The 18,054-nt window shown below is 36.7% G+C and overlaps 1 protein-coding gene across 2 annotated transcripts in view; it reads left to right on the top strand.

Annotated features, from left to right (window-relative positions):
- Positions 1–18,026, top strand: part of LOC129573733 (protein gooseberry-neuro) — a 29,892-nt gene extending 11,866 nt beyond the window's left edge. For both annotated transcript variants that reach the window (XM_055454660.1, XM_055454659.1), the window contains exons 5-7: positions 15,192–15,306; positions 15,428–15,509; positions 15,760–18,026. In XM_055454660.1, the coding sequence (XP_055310635.1) occupies positions 15,192–15,306; positions 15,428–15,509; positions 15,760–16,314 (752 nt within the window). In that variant the 3' untranslated portion in view covers positions 16,315–18,026. The remainder of the gene's footprint in view (positions 1–15,191; positions 15,307–15,427; positions 15,510–15,759) is intronic.
- The last annotated feature ends 28 nt before the right edge of the window (positions 18,027–18,054 follow it).

The following is an 18,054-nucleotide window of genomic DNA, read 5'->3' as shown; positions in this document are numbered from 1 at the left end:
GAGAGAGAGAGAGAGAGAGAGAGAGAGAGAGAGAGAGAGAGAGAGAGTGTGTGAGAGAGAGAATGATGTAAAAAAGCGATGTTTACACAAATACCATCCATTGAACTGTCGATATAATAGGTAGTTGACACAAAACAAACAAAAGCATCAACGCGTACCGATCTGGCATATATATCGAAGTAAAGAATGAAAAAAATAAAATAAACAAATACCAAACAAAACAGTATCCTTGATATTCAACACTCGTGTACTATAGATGTCCTTCGATAGTTTCCCGTGTCATTTTCATTCACAGAATTGTCTACTTGCTGGCTTGCCTGTGTTTTTTTTATTATTTATTTTTGCAACTTGCCAGCCAACAAAACAAAACAAAAGGAAGAGTAATTCCGAGTTAAAACTGAGGGCAAACAAAAAGCCAACTTAAATCTTACTCTATATGTTTGATGTATTTGACTCAATAGATGAATAGAAGCAATGCGATTACTTGACTTTGATCTTTATCGCTCGAGAAATTGCAAGCAAATAGTATTTTCTCTCTGCTACTTTCTGTTTACTATCGTAGGTCGTTGGTAGTATTTGTTTTTTTTTTCTCCTGATTCAATTTACACAAACGACATTGATAACGGGCTGAAATAAATCCTATTCAGGGAAATGTTTCTGAATGAATTTCAAAGCGTTTTATTTGAAGAGCCGATTCATTTACGACATTCTGCATTCATCCGTGAATAGATTGCACGATAAAAACTCATAAATTATTTCCAGAAAAGATAATCATAAAGTTGATGATGACGATTTATTCGGATAAATGCCATCCGCCTGTTCAACGTTCAACCCAGTTCAATTTAAGTTGCAAGTATATTCATTTTTATGAGGGCAAAACGTTGCCATGAAATGTTCCCAATTTGTATTCTACATCATTCCATGATTGAGTTATGAAAATGTTTGAAATTGGCGGTATTAGAAGAAGAACACCTATCTATTTCCACGTAAAATATCATGTACAGCCCATTGCAATGCATAGCGTTTTTTTTTATTCGGAGTGTGTCACACCACGAGACATCTTCAGTCACCTGACAATTGATGGTATTTGTTTGAATGATTTCCCGGCATTTTATTTTTAGGTAAGTCATAAATGATCAACATTTACCACCGACATTGCCACCATCACCACCATGAAACATTAAAAAATCCAATTGATTTTTAATGGGTTCTAATATGTAGATTTACGTGTACAATTCATACAAATTTTTGATATTTAATTCCATATATACCTTTTCCACTGATGTGATGAATATATCCGTGCTTTAGTTAGCCGTCGGCACGTTTGAATTCTTTGCCCTCTCTCTCTCTCTCTCTCTCTCTCTCTCTCTCTCTCTCGACAGAAGAGGAGAACAAAAATTGACGACGACGCTGAAGAAGAAATACCATCATCTATACGTTCACTTCACAAAAATATTTTTCAGAAGAGAAAAAAAGCAAGCGAATGGGAAAAAGCGACCAAAAAAGGAATCACATCACACAAAGTGAGAACGAGCGAAAGAGAGAAGAGAAAAATTGTGATTCTTTTGAACTTGACCGACAATTTAAATACATCACGTCAAAAAACACTAACCAATATTGAACATATTTATTCACGTTTATTGTGTGTGTCAGTGCCAGTGCCTGAGCCTGTGCCCACCACCACCTAAAGGTTATACTCGATATATGTTGTTTTTTCTGCTCTCAACTTCTTCTCCTTTCTTCAGCGTGGTCAAATGCGTGTTTTTTTGCCCACTCTTCTTTGAATAATTTTTTTTCTCCATAAATAACAACAGGATTACAATTCACATTCAAATACACATAACAATGCCCATCCATATGTTGCAAAGCCAAGCTCATATATGCACAAAATTATGCCATACACTTTCGCATTCATACATGATTCCGATCTCGTTTTTTCCAATCATTTTGCCGCGATTCACTAGCCAATATGGTCTACAGTTGCATGGTGAATATTAATAAGAATGCATTCACGTGTCAACACATAGAACAGTTCAAAGGAAATGTACAAGACGGTCTGTGCTATCACGGTAAAATGCTCTTCAATTATCCTTGGACTATCTTATCAATGCAATCACAATAGAATACACAAAGGCTGGACGGGCCGACAAGGCTCGACTTCATTGCTTTATCAAACACCTTTAGAGCCTGTTGAGAACTCTGCCAAAAAGGTTTCGTGCAGCTCAATTCAATATGATCAATAAAGCATCCAATTATGATATATATATATTCAGCATTCCTTTGGCAACGGAATGCGATTGTGATAGAGGGGAGGGAGGTTGGTGGACAAAGATGTTTATTTCAATTTTCAAACACAGATCTGAGCATTGAGAATTTGATTCGTTTATAGAAAAATCATGCAACACACAAACATTCAGTAAAAATATACATATGAATAGATATTCTCAGAAGTATTTTGTCACATGCATGACAAGAAAAGAGAAATATATAACGGATTCAATGTTACTGTTAATTTTGCTCGGTGACACACGTTCTCATCATCATTCTCATATACAATAATATAATATGGCCTAAATCATATCACTTGGGTGTGAAAGAAAGCCCAAGCCATGGTTCAATGTCGATGCCAATTCGCCAATAAAATTATGGTTTGAGACGGAACCGCAGATAGTATGGGGTAATCTGATTTAGTGTTAAATATGTTTTCATTATGGTGAATTCAAACAAAAACATGCCAGACGCCACACAACACGGAAGAGTTATCTATATTTTTTACTATGGCTCGTCAACGATGGCCCCCCTGAATGATATTCAGTAAATTATCAAATTTCTATATCTAATTTATGCATTCAAATGTTCTTTCTCTCGTTCACTGCGCCAACACAATTAATAATAATTTGAATTTTGGTTGGCCGGGCTCCGCATATATACCAATTTTCTGAAAATGAAGGAGGTTCTTGTTAATGTTTAATGCATTTGCTATTTGAGATTTTCGATACGTAGCTAAGAAAATGTCGGTACATAATTCAATGAAAGATATTTTGCTGTTGAATGGATTTCATCAGCAGAAGACGCTGGAGATGTATTGACATGAAGTAAGAAAACGGCAAAAATCCATCCGCATTTTATATGGGAGGTATTCCATCCCATTCCATCCACACGACACGAATCTATCAGATTTATGCACGCTCAGGTTCACATCGACACACAGTAGCTATATTCAATTTATTAGTGACAGCTACCGTTCGTGTGCCAACGATGATACGTTGCTATGATTATACATACAAGTATACACATAAAGCCGGTGAGAGAGCATAAACGTCTCGGTACTCGTACTTCTTATCGAGCAACATCATTGAGTAAACGGCAATAAAATCGCTGATTTAACTCTTGAATAGCCTTCTATCCATCAATATAAAAATAAAAGCACTTGAAGTTCAGCGCGCGCGATGGGATTAGAAAATTTCAATGTATAGAAAATATTTTAAGCGATTTGAAGACAAAATTGAAAAAAATATATATAAATATATCGAGCTATAAGAAGAACCACGCCTCATCAATTCACTCTGTGACTTCATAACATAAACATCATGCAGAAGCGAACACGTTATCGTGTGCATTCGTTACGACGTGTGATTGACTTCTTCAGCGGTTTATGTCCTGTTAAAGAATTTTATCGACGGAATAAGAGCTAATGAGGCACACATTATCATTGCACGTTACCATAACAGTGAGCGAAAATCTAGAAACCACACTCTGACTGGCGATGATTTTTTATGAAGTGTGCTGCTTGCTGCTACGTATTGAGGCAGGCACAAAACTCTGCGTCATATGCGGTTTTTATTGAGGACTGATGATATAAATAGGACCCTGGCTTTTATGATTTATGCATCGACTGGACCAGACGGAACGGAACAAATATTAGATTTTGTAATAGAACACAAACAACCTTGACCCGCTCGCCTTGCCCCCCACGTTCATGCTGCTCAATTTGATTAAATGAAATAATATGAAGTCATCCGTAGCACCACAACATTACCATCTCTCGGTGGAATTCTATCAACAATGGCCGAAGTTTAGATAACATTTCCATATTGCCCGAATAGTTGCGGATATTTAATTTGAGTCAAACTTTATTAATTTCAATAAAAATGAAAGAGAATATTATAAACTCTAGCCGGACAACCACAATTTAAACGTTTAATGTTTGACTTGACTTTGAAAACTTGTTAATCGCTTTGCACTGGCTGGTTGCATTTTTAGCATCATTTACATTTGAACTGTGACAACGTCCATGGCTATACAAAGACTGCTTCTAATACATCACCCATGAATAGGGGAATGCAATCAGTTGTGGGACCAACGATGTACTGTCATGTTGTTTTCTGTCCGTAATCATACTTTTGGCGTGAATCCGAGCTGAATAGATGCAATCGTTATATTATTTCCAGGCAAAATGTTTGAACAGCTAATAAAAAGCTTCGAAGAGTTCTTCGGCGAAGTGATATTTTGCGAAGTTTTTTTCGCAAAAAAGTCACAAAAAATCTTTAAAATGAATTTTAAAAAATTTCACCATCTTCAAGATAGTCGGAAAAATGACCAACAAATTTTTATTTTCTATTAAAACGGCCAACTTTCCGGAGATGAGTTAGCTATGATCATTACCTTTCAAACGGCATAAATGATTCGAAGAAATATTGTATAGAAATTTATATGACACCCATAGAACAAGAGAACAACTTATGAGCTCTTTATCTATAACTGAGACGAAAAAAAAATCAGAGCAAAAAAGAGACATTATTGTAGAAAACAAAAAGAATTACAAATTATCCGAAGATACCTAGTCGCTATCTCTTTCCAGTAGCGAGAAAAATGCAAAAAATGCCTTTTCCGCTCAATGCTGAGCTGTGTCACTTTTGCTCGCAACTTTATTTGTCTCTTTTTTGCTCTGAGTTTTTTTCCGTCTCAGTTATAGAACAAGAACTCAAAAGTTGTTTTTTTCATTCTATGGGTGTCATATATGTATAATATTTTTTTGCCAAAATTCAAAACCCGTCCCACAACCGGTTACATTCCCCTAAAATGAGTAAAAACTACATGACGACGACGCAAATACATGGCCAATTCCTTTATATTTTAAATGTTCTCTCAGCATTTACCTATTGTTTTTTTTAATGTTTTAATGTGAAATTGATTTTAATGGGTGTTGTATTTTTTTAATTGAAAATTAAATCCATAATTGATTTTATAATTAAAACTAACGGATGTGTCTTGTACTTCCATAAACTCGGACATAAATGTCGTGAAAATGAATTGAATTGTGAAAATTAAAAGTGACAATTGGTCAAGAGTTAAATCGGGGCGGTTTGAAAATGTCATTTGATTTCAATAAACGGTCAATTCAGCATTCCAGTCATCGTAGAAGTGCGCCGTTCCACAATCGAGCGGCAGATATACAAAGAGCGCCACAAAAGAATGGGAAATAAACCAAAATTAAAAACAAAAACAAAACAAAAATTTACAACAAACGGTAGTACTTCTTCAGTTCGAAAAGTCCGATTTTTCGTGGTTTCTCATTCCATCTTCCTTTTGCTTGCTTCTGTCGCGCGCACAACCAAAAATTTACAGTTAATTTGAAAGTGGACCATAACCAAAAGTTAAATGGAAACTTATTACAGCTGCATATGCGCAGGCTGAAATTAGTGTGTGTGTTTTATAATGGCAAATGGTTTTATTTTTCCACATTCGAGGATGTTAGAGTAATTTTTTTCTCTTTCTCTGTGAATGTAGGAAGAAAATCACACTTTTTAATTTAGAAAATTAATATCCGTTTTAGACGAAAGCAATCTGCCGCTTGCAGCCATTATAATAAGATGATGCCGCTCCTGTTGAATGGGTATTTGTGTGTGTGTGTCGTAAATGAAAATACTGTGCGACCAATTTCAAGTTTATGTGTGTCAGAATCCGAAATATGTTCACATAGATGTGTGTGTGTGTGTGTGTGTGTGTGTGTGTGTGTGTGTGAAAGCATTCATTCAATGGAATGATAGATCGACGGTTGAAATCTCAGCGTTTGACTAGTTGTGAGTACGGGAGGCGCCTAAAGCCACACACAAACCGAAACCTAAACAAGAAATCGTCGATGGGTGCGACATTTGTGCGGAGCAAACGAAAATCGATTGATTAAATAGCGATTGCACTGAGATGGTGTTTATGAGGTTATGATATGTGGCAGTTTTTATGACATATTTGAACATGCTTCAAGTCGCATTCTTCTAACACACACACACACACACACACACACACACACACACATATGTATATATGTATGAAAACATATATCAGCCTTATCAGGTGGCAAAACGAGAAAAAAAAATCAAAAGAAAATGCTCCAGAAAAATCTATTTATTTAAAAGTGAATGGTGAGAAACTAGCGTGACGATCGACAGCTTTGTTCTTATGTTTTTTTTTCTCTAGCTCTCTATAAAGTCACCATATCGATGAACGCAACCAATCGTTTCAAAACGTACGCGACATGATATGGTGACATATGCACATTCACACAGCCGTTAACCATATCTAGAGGAAAAATTAATAGACGTTGACGAATGAACCGATGTGAATGAAAATTGCCTCGGGACTCGTATTGACTATTTGTTGCGTGATTTTCGCCTCTGTCTGTTAAGTGTGAACAATTCGATTTGGAGACAGAGAGCTAGAAGCGGAAAAAATGCAACGGCAACCTAAACATCGCGTAGATGGAGCATTCCAGAAAAGAAAACAAACTTGCAGCTTGGTCGTTTGTATTTAATGTGATAATATCAAATTTCCGAAACCAAGCAAAACTGCAACCGACCCGATGAGATTTCCGCTCGCTTCGGCGATGTGGAACACACAAAGTGATGCCGGTGGTGCAACCTGTTCAAAAATGAAAAGTCATCATTAGATCATTCATTCGACCATATATTTTAAATAGCATGGATTTATGCTGGCTTGAAATATGAAGCACGTTTTGCGTCGAAAATTGGTCAGCATAAGCGAGCATCAAAGGAGATCAAGTCAATGGAGGCAAAAATTGAACACCAGAAGAAAAAAAAACTAAAGGAAAAATGGAAGAATGAGAAACAACCAACTCACCCCCCCTGAAAAAATTCGAAAATGAAACAGCTCAAACGATGCCGATTTTTTTCGGCACTTTTCATGTATAAATGGTGATATGGCGTTGACATTTCAAACATTGTACACTAAAATATTGTGGTATTCCAATAAGCCGATTTTGCTAGTAGCTTGAATGTGGCCTTTTTTCCATCCATTCTCTCTATTTCTATTAGGCACCATTAAAAGTGCAACAACAACAAACATTGCACACAATATTGGCTTGAATTTATTTCAAACGTGGAACAACAACAATAACAACAACAATAACACATCCCAAAAACATATTGGAGAATCACTTTCGGGGCTCACACAAAACGAGATGAGGAAAATCGTTGTTACAGTAAGAATAACATCGAAAGAGATGAGCGAGAGAGAGAGAGAGAGACTTGAAAGTGATAGGAAAACAAAAGTGAACAATAAATTGAATGAACAAAAAAATTGGAGATCGAATAGACGAACAAGTCGAAAACAAGATAGAAAAATCAATAATAATACCAGCTAATAGAGTGCATTGAGAGCAAGACGACAAAAATAATAATATAATGTTAACAAATAATACACCGACAATCGGCTTATGAATTTATCAGACGACAAAAACAAGCATGACAAACTCATAGCAATACACCGACACCGCCGGAGACACCGTTACATCGCATTTGGCTGCGGTGGCGGTGGCACGGCGACGACGATGACGACGACGACGGTGGCATGACGATTGATTTGATCGGTACTGGTCAATTGACACTCGTTTACAACACGCAGCGAAACCGATTTGTATGCGGAATTGCGTAATCAAATCAAACTACGCTCAGATATAATGCGATACGCAACGCAGCGCATGTGGCTGAAGGTCGTGTAATGATGGTGATATGGAATTTGATATCAAGATTGGTTCGATTACAAATTATTATGCTCTCTCGCATAAAATGGGAAAATTGCACAATTTTCGCATTGCCCACGCGACTTTTGCTCCCATCGTTCCTTCGTCTGTTGGCTGGTACATTCATTGCTGTTCTCGGTATATCTCGTTCATTTGCCACTTCTGATGTATCCTACTTCAATGTGAGCCGAGCATATTTGCGGAGTCTTTCAGTGTTTTGTTTGCGTGCGACCGTTTCCTCTGTTATAAATGATTTCGATATTGTGTGTTGCGTTGTTTTCTTGCAAACGGCGTACACAAAACGTTTTTGTCGTCAAATAGTTAGTATTTGGTGTGTTTGTGCCAGTGTCAGCCCTTCAACAACGATTATTTCTCTCTCATTCAGCGCGGTTGTCCTTTCAAATCTACCGAAACTTGTGTTGTTTTCGGTACAAATCCTCCGGATGGTTTGTTGTTGTATTATTGAGGCTTTTGAGTTCACTAACACACAATGGACAAAGGCATAAAAGTAGCATCGTAATTGAGTTTTTCTTTTCTTCAAACACATATCTCCCACACCGCTGCCGGTCGAACTGCGTATCCATTGTCGACGACATATTCATGGCACAGGTTCAAATGTCAGTTTTGCGACTTTACTACCAAACTTACGATTTGCTTTTTGTTTTCGATTTTCCGATCCTTGTTTTGTGTTTGGCCATAATTAAATTTCTCGAAACGTCTCTCGAATACCACAATATGGACGAAATGAATGGTAAAATTGGTTTTCATTTGGGCAAATTTGTGGACTCGTAGTATTCCCTACAGCAATGTTCCTTCCTTATACCGCATCTCCAGCTCCCAACTATTCAATCTCTGCACACGCTATCGCTTGAATAGAAACAAAACCATTCGAAATACAAATGTTCGCCCACGAAGCAACCATACACGCCCAGCCATTTATTTACTGAAAATCTCAATAATTCAAATTGAAAAACCGAATCTGGGGGAGGGTGAGTGAGAGATAGAGAGAGAGAGAAAAAGACGAATTGGGGCCAAATCGTCTGTGATCGGTTCGATGATTTGATAGATGTGTTTCAATATTGGTGGCATTTGTGTATGACGATGAGGTTCATGCATTTCATCAATGTGGAATATGGATGGCGATTGCAATTGGGTGTTCAAGCTTCGTTTGAGTTGCGTAAACATGCGTCACAACACACAACCGAACCAATCCGAACCAAACACCGAACCAAACGCAGGGCGATAAAGAGAACAACGGTAGCATAGCATCAAAGCGGCAATGTGTAGGCATTTTCGAGCTGTCGCTTCGATATAATATGCGTAAAATGCGTGAAAAATTGTGGTTTACTTTATCTTTTAAGCTGCCGCCATCAAACTGCATACGAAAAAAACCAAGCACACGCTCGTTCCTTCTATCGTTCTCGATATTACTACACAAGAAAGAAGAGAGAGAATAAAAACATAATAAATCGAACTACTTTTTCGAAAGGGAATCAATGCGAATACATTCCTTCTGTGCGTGAGTGTGTTTTTTTTCTCCTAAATATTATTTATTTATTTATAAAAATGTTCGCTTAATTCTTTACATTTCTGGAAAAACGTTTTATTATTTTATTTGTGTGTCTTGCTCGGATTGCGAAAAAAAGAAAGAAAAGTGTGGTCGATTATTATGCGGTGCATCGATGTCGGCCGCTTAAGAAATAAGGGCACATTTATCTCGAGCAGTTTTTGAATATTTCAGATATGAAATCGTAAATCATCGTGAATAAGGGTGTGATTGTAGGCGGTTGTAACCGAGTGACATGTTATAAATTGGTAAACATGCTTGATACGGTCGAGCTAAATTTCAGCTGCCAGCGCATTATCACCGAAGATTCTATTTATGCTCTGTTCACACATTCACATTACGATTGCAATGAAATCTGTGGCCATTTTCACTTTCAAATTCATGTTAATATTTCTACGAGATTTGGTTAATTACAAAGAAAACGCGCCGACAGTCGCCCAACCATCAATTTTGACGATTGGTGACATCAGAAAAACACACACAAAAAGACCACACATTGAAAATGCAAACGAAGTGTTGGTTTACGCTCGTCATAGACAACTTGCAAGTCATATTTTTTCTTCTTTTGATTTTTGTAATGGAACTCTTGGCTTGATTCATAGTCCAAAAGGGAATTCATTCAGTTCGTAAATATTCCGTTGATGCTTTTTTTTCATTTCGAATCGATCAATCGAGCGTTTGGCTGACAATTTTCGCTCATTGTCTACGTTTATCCCATCGCTGTCAAATGCTGCGTGCAAAGTGTTTGGGGAATATTCTTGAAGGAACGATTATTATAAACAAATCGATTGAAATTTCGATTGAATTCCATGATATTATTCCCTCGAATAATACATTGTTTTTGATCAATTTAAAGTACTTGTGTGTACAATGTGCCATTCAAAAATTTCATAATACCCAACCAATCGAGGGTAGAGAGGGAGAGAGAGAGAGAGAGAGAAAATGAAATAAAATTGGCCGCAATCACTGATCGTGACAATAGAAAACGATTGCTATTTCTGAGCCGAAAAGCGATGAGATGCTGTTTTTTATTATTATTTTTTTATTTTATTTTTATTTTCGTGTCATTCATCATACTGGAGAATCGCTTGAAACAGACAACAAATACGAAAATTTGAAACCTTTTTGTTCTTATTTCGGTAACGCCGGCACACACATACAAACAAACAAATCAACCTGAAAAAAAAGTAACAATCATTTTTTGGTCACTTTTGTTGTTGCTGTTTTGTTATTGTTGTGTGCATGTCGTTTTATGAGCCTCTTTTTCACACTCTTGCCTTTCGAGTGCGAGAACATGATTCGCTGCATACACAGAATCATTGCGGCCAAACATCAAGTTTGCGCTGCAGCGTTTTACATGTAAAACCGTTTAATAGGAAAAGAACAACAATAACACAGCAACACTGATATACAATCGTATAAAACATGGAAAAAAAATAAACGAAATGCGTTCCGTTGAAGTAATGAAATTCTGCGTAATAAATCATAATGATTGAGACAATTAAGCAATAAAAGTTCCGTTCAGTCACTCGTTTTTCGGTTGCTGTTGTTTGGGGTATTGCGCGCGGGCATTGCTGTCACCTCTCGGGAAATGATGAAATCCTAATCAAACACACTCAATAAAGGATATTGTGCTTGAATAAGGACAATGCAATTGATTGAATCAAAGCATTTTTGGTTAAGCTGCCAGTTCATTCCAAGAGAGAATTCCTAGAAGAAAATCTAGAACTCATTTTTTTCTTCATCGAATTATTTCTGAAAACAAAACATTTTTGGTTTTATTACCGCTTTTGAACCGATTCGAAACCATTCGGTCGACAAAAATGTTTGCCGACAAAAGCCAATTTTCTATTGGAAGACTAAATGCCTATTTTTAATGGCATTCGTCGTTTTCAATGGACCCAAACGAAAGAATGAAAAAAAAAACTACGTTTCAAAATCGTTTTAATAGTTTGAAACATTAAACGAAATTCAGCATCCAATGTCAGACATATAAAATAAGTGCTTCACAATATATGCATTTTTGTATGCCGAAATAATTTTTGTTTCTCTCGGGTCAGTTTTTCTCTCTCTCTCTCTCTCTCTCTCTCTCTTTTTTTTTCTTCTAATGCTTTGTGTGTACTTCGCAAACATAGTGCGACTGGTAAAAAATATGTACGAAATGCCAGTTACACCAAGACCAACTTCGATAAAAAGTTACAGCCGAAGAAAAAATTTGAATGTCATTTCATTAATGTTAGCATTTTTCGAGGCGACATCATTGACACATTCGATCGTTTTGCCAAGGCAGCAAACTGTTTCGGCAGCGTAGCAGAACAAAGAGGGAATGTTGAAATGAAATGGTAATTTGATGGATTTTACGCTAGGTTATTTTTTATCGCTTGTGAAACGCTTGATGTTACCGATTCAAAAAGCGAAATATTTCGACTTATTCTGTCAATCAGACGAATGACAGCCAATGAAACATGATCAATACAACGAACGACAGACGATGAGTAAACGAAGAGAAAGAGAGAAAAAAAAGAAAGTTTCGAAAAAAAACATTTCATTTTCACCCTTATCACTTCAGCAAATCGATTTTAATGAACAACAAATTGAATTTCCGCCTCGAAACAGGCGACCGAAAATAATATACACGGCTACTACTTATACTTCCGGGTTTGTGATAAAAATAGAGCGCATTTTGTGAGCTCTAATAAAAAAAAGTCTTCTGAACTTTTGCTCTGCCCAGCCGAGCCTAAGCAAAGAAGTTTATGAAAATCGAGAGAATACTAAATGGTTATTGCCGTCTTCGATTGGAAATCGCCGATCCGATCGATTTCATCGGATTTCGCAGACATGAATAAGTGTAAGAATTGAAACTTATTTGCCAATAATTCCGAATTTGACATTGATGCGATAGAGTAGTGACCTGCTGTCAGAAGGCACACTCGAACTCTGTGCATATATTATTATGATTTTGTTATGTTCTATGCTGTTTCGGCACTTTGACTAGCCTACACGGAGAAACTGTGATTGAACTTATCCAGCCAGCGAACAAAGCGGCAACGCTGTCCTGTCAAAAAGAATCATTTACTTGGTTGCTCATTGTATTTCGCATTCGCGTTTGTGCTTGTGCTTGAACGAAAAAATATTTTCTCAGGCTATCGTCAGCATGTCTGCAAGAATCGATTGAAATCCTTCGATTTTGTTTTGTGGCGCGATTCAACGTGTGCTCTGCTGGCACAAATGCTGGTAACAGAAGGGATTAGTTGCGGTATTATGTGAAGTCCCGCCACTTACTCATAATAATAAACTCTTAGATGAAAGAAAAAAAGTCAGAATTTTACGTGCACGCGTAAATGAACAAAAGATTGAAATCAAGGAAGAACGCGCACAACAAGAAGACGAAAATTGAAACAATGAAACCAAATCATTACGAATATTGTGTGTGTGACGCAACAAACCGAATGCTACGTGACTGAATGCTTCGGCCGAGTGATAAAATGATGATATGCTTGTGCGCGGCCGTTGATATGCTTGTGCGCGGCCAATTCAGACGCGCAACGTTTCATTTGCCTGCTTGCTGACTGAACGGACTGAGGTGTGCTTTTTTCTCGGTGTGAAACTCGGTCGAACTCGGTTGCTGCTGCTGCTGCTGCTGTACAGTTTCATCGTGGTTCCTTCACTTTGAATCGCTTCTTAACGCTAATATTGTTATTCACATTTAAAGTGTAATTTTTACGCATGTTATTTCATCCTTTTAAATAATTCTCCATTCCATTTTTCTGCCTCATTCTTGTCATCGGCTTTTGTTGAATGCATTCGTTCTCTTCATCATCGAAGTCAGTTCATCGCTTGATTTCTATTCGATTTTGATTGTAATTCCATTTTAAAGCTCCACTTTCATTTCAACTGTACTGGTTTTTTGAAATGCTACATCATTTTCTACCAATTCACCCAACCATCGTTCAAAATCTACTTTCAATCAATTTGTGGCTAATGTGGAACATTTTTCAACATTGCAAATAAATTGAAAAATCAATCCGGTTGGAATCGAGAAAACCCTTTGATGAAAATTGATTAAATATCGAAAAAGGAGAGAGTGGAGGAATTCTTGGATTGTCATCAAAAGATCAAAATGCGCCAAATGAAAATGGAAGATTCTCATGAAAAGAATTTTTCACTCCAAACCAAAGAACCATATGAGCAGCATATTGAAATAGGAGCTCGATGAACGTGTGACCGTATCGATGTGTTGAAGTGAAAATTAATTAGGTCCGTATCATAGACGTCTGCAATCACGATTTCTTTTCCGATATCTAGACGCCAAGTGATAATTAATTAAACGTCCCGATGATTTGGTCTGCATGTGACACCCACCGTCAATGGTTTTCAATCATTCTAAAAACGCCGTCGGTATCAAAGGGACTGCAATGATTCATTCATTTTTCGCTAATCAAATTAAAAAGGTCGGATTACTACGTTTATGATGTCAATGAAATGAGAAGACGTCGCGGTCTTTCTTTCTTTCTATGGTAAACAAAATCATAAAGTGACGTCGTTTCTGTGTAATAAGAAAAACAAAAATAACTGCGAATGTATGAATTCTGCCGGAATCACTCTTGGATGTCTCATTACGCTCAAGCATCAATCAATGCGTGCGAATGCTCTTGTGTATGAATCACAGAAGATGAAAAATGAGTAACTTTGATTCATGCAAATTAAAATGATCAGACATTATTTTTTCCATTGACAGAGATTCACTGTCATTTCGCCAGAAACGTTTTTACACTTTCAAACATTTCGTCAAAAAATAAAGCAAATAACAAAAAATAATAAAAAAAACAGCGCTCACCAAATCGTTGAACAATCGAACATGCTTCGCAACAGTCGCGCACCAGAGAGCAGCGAAAGTGTGTGTGTATGTGTGTGTACAGAGGAGATCGAACATCTATTTTAGCAAAATTCAAGTACTTTTTGCTGTTTGCGCGGCTAAAATAAAACACAACACACTAACATACTAATAACAATAAACGTTATAATGGCAATAGCAATAGCAATAAAAATGAAAATTGTTTTAAAATCTGCTGTGTACATGCAATCATAAAAATAAATGCAACGCTCATAATGCAATAATTTAACTTCGAGCCGATACATACACCGAGAGAGTGGTACACGACCATTATTGTGAATGTGCCTGCGAATGCGCTGCTCGAATTGAATATTTGCATTTGTTGAATGTGCGTCAATGATACGTAGCAGCATCATGTGTTTGATATTAAAAAACCCCTCTATCCGTATAATGAAAACTGTATCAATTTTGCCGCGTTGAATTCCATGTCAGAGCAATGAGAGAAAGTGAAGAGAAAAAAACCTGCCCACGAAAGTATCGCACAAAAAATGTGCACAATAAAAGCGAATAAAAACCAACTGCCATCAAATCCACGGAAGACTCTTTTTTCTAATGCTAAAAAAGCGAGAAATGTCCATTTGTTTGCTTGTTTGTTTGTTTTACTTGGCAACTTTTGGTCGGTTTGTTTGAATTGAATTTACAGTTTAATGTTGGACTTTTTTCGCTTCTAATTTTGATATGGATGTTAATAGGCCGCACTTCAGACTCCAGCGACACCGAATCGGAGCCAGGCATTCCATTGAAACGGAAGCAGAGACGATCACGTACCACATTCACTGGTGAACAGCTCGATGCGTTAGAGAGAAGGTAAGTGCTCAATTATCCAGTTTGATTCTTTCAGAATGGAATTTTGGCGTGAAGACTGATTCGATACAAAGTTGATTTGATTTGAAATTTATTTGAGTTTTTGTTTCGAAAACATTTTCAGTTTTAGCCGAACGCACTATCCCGATGTGTACACACGCGAGGAATTGGCCCAATCGACACAACTTACTGAAGCCAGAATCCAGGTACAATATTCTTTCAATATTTCCATTTCTTGGGCTTTGACACAAGTTGCAATGGAACCTATACCGATAAATAGGAAATAGTGAATGGTATATGCATCGGTATAGGCCCAGATCTCGAAAAATACAATAGGGGATCTGGTTCTTCTATTAACTGTTCGCGATGTCATTCAGTAGCCCAATATTAAACGTTCCCTTGACCTAAATGTTACCGAAAAAAAAAATCAATTCAACTTCAAATTGAAACTCACAGGTTTGGTTCAGTAATCGTCGTGCACGATTGCGCAAGCACACGGGTTCGAATAATATGCCAAATATGGGACCACCAATGTCAGCGCTGTCAATGCCACAGTATTCAGGGAATTTAAATAATCCAAATCAAACGGATGTGCATCAAATACCAACTCATTATGATCACTTGGTACAGCAATCACAGCACAGTGGCTATGCGGCCGGCTTTCATCACAATGCCGGTTTAATGCCACAAAATTATTCGGGTTCGGTACATTTTCAGCCGTCACTTGATTACGGCACAAAGCTGGCCAACGAAGATTACAAATATTCAACTGATCAAATAGCGAAAATGACAACCACACCGCCACCACCAGCGCCGCCACAGCAAACAGCCGTATCGCTATCAGCACAGCCATCGTCCACATTACCAACTGCAATCAAATCCTACAGCGAGCACATGTCCGAAACGAATTGGAATCAAATGTACGGACATCATCAGGTCTACGGTCCACCCAATGAGTACAGTCAAATGCAACAGAATTACACCAATCCAAATGCAAAATATTGGTCATGAATCGATTGAAAGCAATTGCAGAATCGAAAGGTTAATAAAAGAAATGGCAAAACGTATACAATTTCTGTTTTTCTTTTTGACGAACACGACACATCATCCCTCATTGATTCCAGTGGAAAAAAAATGAATTAGTAAATTGTTTTATCGGCAGTGTAAGATGTGGAGAAATATCATTTGACTTGATATTTTACCGCGACCAATGCGCACGTTCACTTCAACGAAAATTTGAGAAAAAGAGAATTCGAAGCAATTAATCATACCAAAACCTAGTTTTTATAGGCAGGATTATTAATACAAATAAATATGTAAGATTTTGGCTCAATGTTCTCAGTTTCCATGATAAACTATTTTTTATTAAGTAAAAGGATCACAAGAAAATTGTGTAGGAAAATTGATGTTTAATGTTTACGAACAACAAATCAAATTCAGTTCACTTTCACATTTCATTCTCAATTTGTTGCTTTATTAGTGGATAGATGCAACAGCATTTGGATTTGCAATTAGATGAATCAAAAGCGGAAAACCGTAAGATTATTCAAATGCGAAAAAATAAGCAAATTAACATTTATTTTATACACACCATACCATTGAAGACAACGACGACGACGACGACGACGACTACGATGATGATGAGTGCGCCGCGCATTGTGTGGCTGCAACAGAAACGTTTCAGTAAAATGCTTAAAAAAAAGTTTCTAATTCTCTAAATAGGTTTCATAATTTATTTTGTATTAGTTCAAGTGGCAGCAAATTGTAGATTGTAGCAAACGCTAGTGCATAAATTGATAGTAATAGAAATAATAATCACGATTTAATATAATAATAAACGTAATGTTGAAGAGGTGAAAACTCCCACTTTAGCTATATTTGAGAGCAACATACGGCTATTAAGGACATAAGGCATTGGCAAAGATAAAATGCTTACCATTTGGCACACACTTGAAAGGAGTACACATTGCACACTCCATAGTGCACACACATGATTCAGAGTGTATGTTTGCAAGCGAAGCGTTTGCGCGTAAAATTTTATGTCTTGCATTAATTCCTACGTTCGGTGCTACGCGTTTCATTTTTTTCTTTCTTCAAAATTAAACAAAGTGCGCGCAGATTATTTTCCTCTCTCGCTTCAAGTTAAGAGCACCTAATTTGGACCAATAATTAGAATGAACATGGAAATTTTTGTGCGTTAGAGTTCCAGTTACTATAAATAGCTTATACGATGATTTTTTTCTGTGTAAAGAAACCAAATGAAACTGAAACGTAATTTTAATAACATGTGAAAATTTAGATTCAGATTTTTTTTTCGGCCGCCTTTTTACTCCACATATCGAATCATTATCATCATCATCACGAAATCATCGACTACACATTATTTTCTCGAAAAATGATGAGCTATGATGAACAATTTGCCTTAAATCCATAATCATTCTCATAAATATTTCACCGTTTGATATAGATCTTTGCCTTTGATATTTTGCTAAATACACTTTTCAGAAAACAACAAACAAACGAACAACAAAAAAGAACACATATCAATAACTCACAATATTCATTAACTATTCATTTATTCACAACAAAATGAAATAATGCCTTGCATTTACAATGCAGCTCAACAATTTGTGTCTTAGAAGCGTTCAAATGAATCGAATTAAGATAGATTACCTGATGAATAAAATGTAGCTATTTAATAAAGATGAATGTATAAAAACAAATCGGTTTAATTGTGTAATTTGTTTTTTT

The sequence above is a fragment of the Sitodiplosis mosellana genome, unplaced genomic scaffold, assembly GCF_009176505.1.
Source record: "Sitodiplosis mosellana isolate CC-2019 unplaced genomic scaffold, AAFC_SMos_1.0 Smas_scaffold_6102, whole genome shotgun sequence".
Classification (NCBI taxonomy): Eukaryota; Metazoa; Arthropoda; class Insecta; order Diptera; family Cecidomyiidae; genus Sitodiplosis; species Sitodiplosis mosellana.
Note: the sequence above shows the minus strand (reverse complement) of the source record. Positions and strands in the feature narration are given on the sequence as shown.